Source organism: Raphanus sativus, chromosome 6 (assembly GCF_000801105.2).
Source record: "Raphanus sativus cultivar WK10039 chromosome 6, ASM80110v3, whole genome shotgun sequence".
Taxonomy (NCBI): domain Eukaryota; kingdom Viridiplantae; phylum Streptophyta; class Magnoliopsida; order Brassicales; family Brassicaceae; genus Raphanus; species Raphanus sativus.
In genome coordinates, this window is record NC_079516.1 from 1524056 (window position 1) to 1530630 (window position 6575).

The following is a 6575-nucleotide window of genomic DNA, read 5'->3' on the forward strand; positions in this document are numbered from 1 at the left end:
CCACATTAGAGAAAACCCTATTGGGACAAAACTCTAATGGGGAAAAAGAGTAAGAATCTCATAGCTAGGGGACTATATTATAGACAAAATCTACTTCTCTTTCCCTTTTCCTGTCTTCAAAACTAGAAATCCAAACTGTTTTCTCAAGCTCTTGTTCCATCCCTTGAGATAAAATCATTTCCAATCTATTAACCCTTCCTTAGCCTGATAGAAACATACACCACTCTTCAAACCCAGCTATGAAACTCTTGAGCCAAACCATATGCATAAGCCCTCATCTAGATACTTGTGTCCCTTACCCTTTACTGATAAAAGCTTCAAACGAATCAGTTTGTCCACACATTTTATCAGCACCTCTTCTTCTCTTGGCAGCTCGTTATGTCTTCGAGAATTTCTCTCCCGCCAGATACTATGTAATAGCACTTGAAATGTATATCGAATTAGGAAGAGCTCTGTGGGTTTGAATCTAGATCTTGATTGTGAAATCAAATCTAGAATACTATTCCATTCCAAAGTGAAAACTTCCTTCATAATACCACCAATCAGCTCCTTCCATACTCTGCCTGAATATCTGCACTTAAAGAATAAGTGCTCACAAGTCTCCCTCTCTTCTTGACATAACACACACTCTGCATTTATTGAACCATTCCACTTCTGCATTCTGTCACAAGTTTGCAATCTTCCTTTCGCAGCCACCCATAACATAAATGAATATTTAGGAGTGGATTGAGGAAACCACACTCCCTTATTCCACTCACAGACTGGCTGTTCCTGTCTCATATGCAGCCATGTTTTTTTTGATGAAAATTCCTTTGCATACCTATGCTCATCTTGTCTCCATAAAGGGATATCATCTTCTTCATTATATCGACTTCTCAGCTCTGTAATCTCTCCCTCCACATCATTTAATACAGCCAGTCTATGTCTTCTACTACGATGATTAAGTATCACTTCCTCCACAGAAGCATTCTCAGTGATACCAAGTCCTATAGTACCTCTATCCCCCAACACATCTTTAAGACATCCAAGAGGAGACCAAGAATCATACCAGAATGATGTGTGTCTACCATTTTGGACTTCCATCCTTATGTACTTCTTAGCAATGTCTCTTAGCTTCAGTATTTTCCTCCACATCCAAGACCCCATATTTGTATTATATTTCATTGACCAGAAAGAACCTTTCCTGATTAGATAACAGTGAATCCAGTTAACCCATAGCGAAGATCGAGAAGAAAATAATCTCCATAACAGCTTCAAGCCAAGAACAGTGTTGACTTCCTTTAAAGGTCTAATCCCCAGCCCTCCTTCTTTCTTTGGTAAGCAAATATCTTTCCAACTAACCTTCGCCTTACTTGTCTTTAATTCTGTTCCAGACCACAAGAAAGCTGAACATAAACTCTCAATCTCTTTTAAACAACTACCAGGAAGCCGAAACGCAGTTAACCAAAAATTTGCCATACTAGTGATAACTGAATTAATGAGCTGCAGTCTGCCACCATAAGATAGTAGCCTTCCTGTCCAAGAACTCATCCGTTTCCTAATTTTCTCCACTAAAGGCATATAGTCATTTATCGTCATCCTTCTTGTAAGAAGGGGAAGACCTAGATACCTGACTGGCAACTTTCCCGAGGCAAAAGGGAAACAACTGAGAATGCCTCCTTCTTGTACTTCAGTTAACCCCGCTGTATACAGTGTAGACTTTTCCAAGCTGATCCTTAAACCTGATATAGCAGCAAAATCTTCAAAAATCTTCAACACATTTTCAATAGATCTTTTGGTTCCATCAGTAAATACCAAAAGATCATCCGCAAAGCACAAATGTGTAAGCAGGATATTCTGACATTTTGGATGATACCCTATGATCCTCCTAGCAGCCGCCTTGTCCAGCAGATGCGATAACACATTCATACAGATAACAAATAGATAAGGAGATAGAGCACACCCCTGTCTTAATCCCCTTTTGCTTTGAAAAAACCCTGCTAACTCTCCATTAACTTGGACTGAAAAGGATGGAGTGCAGACACAAAGTTCAATCCAATGAACGAAATCCTCAGGCATATTAAGAGCTCTCAACGTATTCAGTAAGAACGGCCAGTGGACTGAGTCAAATGCTTTAGCTATATCAATCTTCATAGCACATCTAGGAGATACATCCTCTCTATGATAATCCTTCACTATTTCAGTAGCTAATAACAGATTCTCTACTAGCAGCCTGTCTTTAACAAATGCCGATTGATTATAAGATATGCAGCAAGGGAGAGTACCTTTCAATCGGTTAGCAATGATCTTTGAAATCACTTTATAGAGCACATTGCAACATGAGATAGGCCTATAGTCCTTCATCTCAGTTGCATTTTCCTTTTTAGCCACCAGCGCTAAGATAGTAGCATTCAATCCTTTTGGTAAGAAGCCCTTACTAAAGAAAGACTGTACTGCCGTTGTGAAATCCTTTCCTATTATACTCCAGGTTGCTTTGAAAAATTCTGTTGTGAACCCATCCGGACCTGGTGACTTATCCCTTGGCATTCTGAACAGCACCTCTCTAATCTCTTCATCTGTTATTGGCTTTATTAATTGAGCTCTCTCTTCACTAGAACACCGGAATGGGAGAAACTGTTGTAACTCAGCTACAGATATACTCTTCATTATAGTCATGTTCGATCATGTTTGATAGTGAATTATGTTTTTTTTTCTGTATGCTTTAGTTTTATTTGTCTAGATTTATCCACACTGATATTTCTTGTATGTAAGTTATATGTTTGATGAATTCTTTGAAGCAAATGAGTTCTGATCCATGTTTATTTCTTGCATTTGCATTCTACTGGCTTTTGTTAGCAGCTTTTCTCATCGTAAGCATACTTTCATAGCTTTACCGAGTACGTTAAGCAAATATATTGGCATGGCCTGATGATACATACAACCTGTTAGTTGATTGGTCAAGGCTTTTTCCCACTGCTCTTCTCATCAGCTAATTTGGCAAACGTGTCTCACTCGGTCTATGCCACTTTCCACTGATGTCACACCACAAAACTGCCTATTTCATAATGATTAACTAACATCAACCAACTCCAAACTCTTGAGGGAAATGCAAAAGCTGCGGAGACATCAATCTTGCGGATGACAACTATTAGTAACTTTGAACTACACACAAAAGGGGTACTGATATTAAGAGAGCAAACCCCAAACTCAACATGAGGATATTGTGATGATGTTCTAGTATTGATAACAGCGTTGGAGCATAAAATGAGCTACTAAGAAGAAAGAAAACAGAGAAGCTGTGGAAATTAAAATTACAGAGGCGACAAGAGATATTCAATTTGAAAAGAGTCAACAGAACTTGGCACACAAGCAGCTTATGCAGTACAAGAAGAGTACCTTCGTTGCCTCTATGAGAACCAGAAGCATTCAACATGTATAATCATAACATTCGCACAATATCAAGGCGACCTTGAACCAGAGGTGAGCCTATCTTTCCCGAACCTAGACGCACTTCTCACACTCTTAGGAGTCACACCACCAGGACTCGCTCCACGATAACTCGCACGAAGGCTCTCATCAACACCACTAGAAGACGATTTCCCTATCGCCCGTCTGTAAAACTTCTGAGCAGCCGGAGAAAGCGTCCTAACATTCGGACTCGCACTCCCACTCCGATGATGATGAGGAGACGGCAACGGCAACGGAGGCTTCTTAAACATACTGTTCGACCTCTCCCTCAGCTTCCTCGACGCATCCCTCGATAAAGAATGCGCCGTAACATCTCTCGCAGGTGCAGACGGAATGTTGTAGTGCGGTCCATCAGCGCTACCACCAATATCAATAGGTGTATCCTCTGGATCCAACCTCATCGGCGTCCCTTCGATCTCACCCCACGTTATAAAAGGCGATTCATCAAGACCAGGTGCAGGAGACGGCGTTTTCACAAAACTATACCCATTGTCCGCCCTCTTATCCGACTCCACATAAAAAGGATTCGGAGTTTTCCTCAGATCATCAAGATCATACCTCTTGGACTTGTCTCTATCCCTAACCTGCAGCATAGGTGAAGAACCCGCGATAGGAGTGTAGAGAATCTCAACGGAACCATCTTCCCTCGGCCTGGAATCAATACTCTTCCCTTGAAAACGAGTGTTCCCTTTAGCTATCTCTTTAGTCAACCCAGCTAACCTCACAGCCCTCTCCTCCTCGGTTAACGCCGCCTCGCCGCGGTCGGCTGGATGGTACATGAGAAGATTCTTCGCTGTGTATTTCCACCCTTCTAAAGTATCCGGCGGCTGATAAGACGTACCGTAACCATCAGTGATTCTATCTCTCTTCACGTCCTCAATCAAGTCACTATCTTTCTTCTCACCTTCAAGGAGATAGTTATACTTCTCCTTCTTCCTCTTATTAACCTTCTCAAGAATCTTCGAGAAGCTATCGTTATCCTCACTAGTGTACCTCCTAAAGAACTCATCTAAGGACATGTTAACATCTACATCTCCTTCATCAGTAACTACTTCACCGCTAGGTTCTTCTCTAGGGGTTCTAGGAGTCGCCTTACCATCAAGATCATCTAAAGGAGTGAAGTTTCTCAAGAAAGTAGATCCAGGAGTCTGAGTCTTACCCTCTGTGACCCCACCGTGATGATGATTAGCTTTCTTTCTTCCACGCCTCTCGATGATCTTTAACTGAGCGTCTCGGATTTGAACCGGGTCACGTGTTTTAACCGCCTGGATCCAATCGAGACGATCTTTGAGCTTCGTGATATCCGGAAAGTAATCGCGCTCGATGATCTTCTCGATCGCTTCCACGTAAGCGTCCTCGTCGAGGACTCTCATCCGCTTTTTAGGGTTACGAGGCGTGATCTCCGAGGAGGAGGGCGTCGATTGGAGACCATCGTCGGAGCGAGAAGACGGTGCTGGAGATGATAGATGACGTGGAGAGTGGCCAGGCGATAGAAACATCTCCAATCGGGGGAAACGGCGTGCGGAAACTGCTGTTCGAAACTCGGATCCGATGAAATTGGTCGGAGAATCGGAGAGTTAGGGTTTGTTTCGGTGGTGGCAGGATGAATGCGTCTGTCGATGCGACGATTCCTTTATCAATTGGTTTTCAGTTTCACGCGTTTAGCTTTCTATAGTATTACACTGTTGCCCCCAAATATTCTGATTTCTCAATTTCTAACCCCGTAAGTGAGAGAAATTGTTTTTACAACCTGATTCATATAGTTTTTCTTTTTGTTAGTTACCTATTTCTTTTTTGTAGATTAATTGAATTCTTTTAGAATCACTAGTTCAATACATAGGATTAGATGCATTTTTCTCTCTATAAAAATGAGACACGGTCAGATACATAGAAGTGCTTTTTGATCAAAACTTGATAGGTTTTAAGATTTGATAAATATTTAAAATGTATTTGTCTAAATCTGATGTTTTGGAAGCTTGATATACTTTTATCATTAATGAAAGTAATGATATATTTTTAGTTTATAAAGAAATTTATATTTTCAAGTTTCTCATATTATAATGATCAATAATCTTGGTATATATAATATATATATGATAGATAAACAATATAAAGAATTATCTTCAAATCCTAGCATAAAGACCAAAAAATTGGTTCTTTACAATTTTGCTAAATTTTTCATTAACTTCCTTTCAAATACAAATACAACAAAATACACCGAAAATTGAATAATTCAGATTTTTAATGGAATTAGAAAATCATTAAACTAAATAAGGGGGGGTTATTGGTAAAAGAATTTCAGAGAAGTTATTAAATTTTGAGATTCCATTGTTATTGGTTTATGAATTTTTAAAATCTGAGTAGAATCCATTGTATTGGGGTAATGACTTTTAAATTTCACTTAAAATCCTTTGTTATTTGAAAAGTTTAGTTTTCATTGATTTTGAGATTCTATTAAAATCTATTGTTATTGGGATGCAAATTTTCTTTGTTTTAACTCATAAGACTCAACTTTGAGAATATCATCTATACCCATAAGATTTTTGAAATCAATGTAATAAAATACACTCACATACAAAAACATACAAATTAAAGAATGAAATAATACAAATCACAACTTTAACATAATACAAATCACAACTTTAAAAAATAGAAAATAAATATTAAAAATTAAAAAAAAAGTAAAAAAAATTAAAATAGTTTTATTAAAACGTATTTTAATTTCAAAAAGAATTGAAGAAAACAATTTGAAAAAAAATCGTAACCTTTTATATAAAAAGTTAAAATTTTAAAATATATTTCAAAATCATATTTCAAAATTATAAAAAAAAACATTTTATTTATTTATTATTTTTGTATTATTTATATATTAAGAGGATATAATAGCATTTTGCCTCTTTAATGATTGAAATGATTATTTTCACTTTTTTGTACCACTATTAATTTCTTACCTTAAAAGTTTAACAATCAATAGGATTCTATACACAAATTATGAAAATCTATGTGTAAAATTTATTAAATCCTTTTTAACTTGTAAAATCCTCTCAACTATTAAAATCATCAAAATCCACAAAAAATCATAATCCAATAACTCCCCCTAAGACTATAATTTATAGGATTTTTAGAAA

General features: G+C 37.7%; 1 protein-coding gene across 1 annotated transcript; it reads right to left on the bottom strand.

Annotated features, from left to right (window-relative positions):
* Positions 1–3142: 3142 nt before the first annotated feature.
* LOC130496992 (uncharacterized) lies at positions 3143–5068 on the bottom strand. The gene has a single exon (XM_056989769.1). It carries the CDS (start codon positions 4944–4946, stop codon positions 3438–3440), a length of 1509 nt encoding a protein of 502 aa, XP_056845749.1. The 5' UTR covers positions 4947–5068; the 3' UTR covers positions 3143–3437.
* Between the last annotated feature and the right edge of the window lie 1507 nt (positions 5069–6575).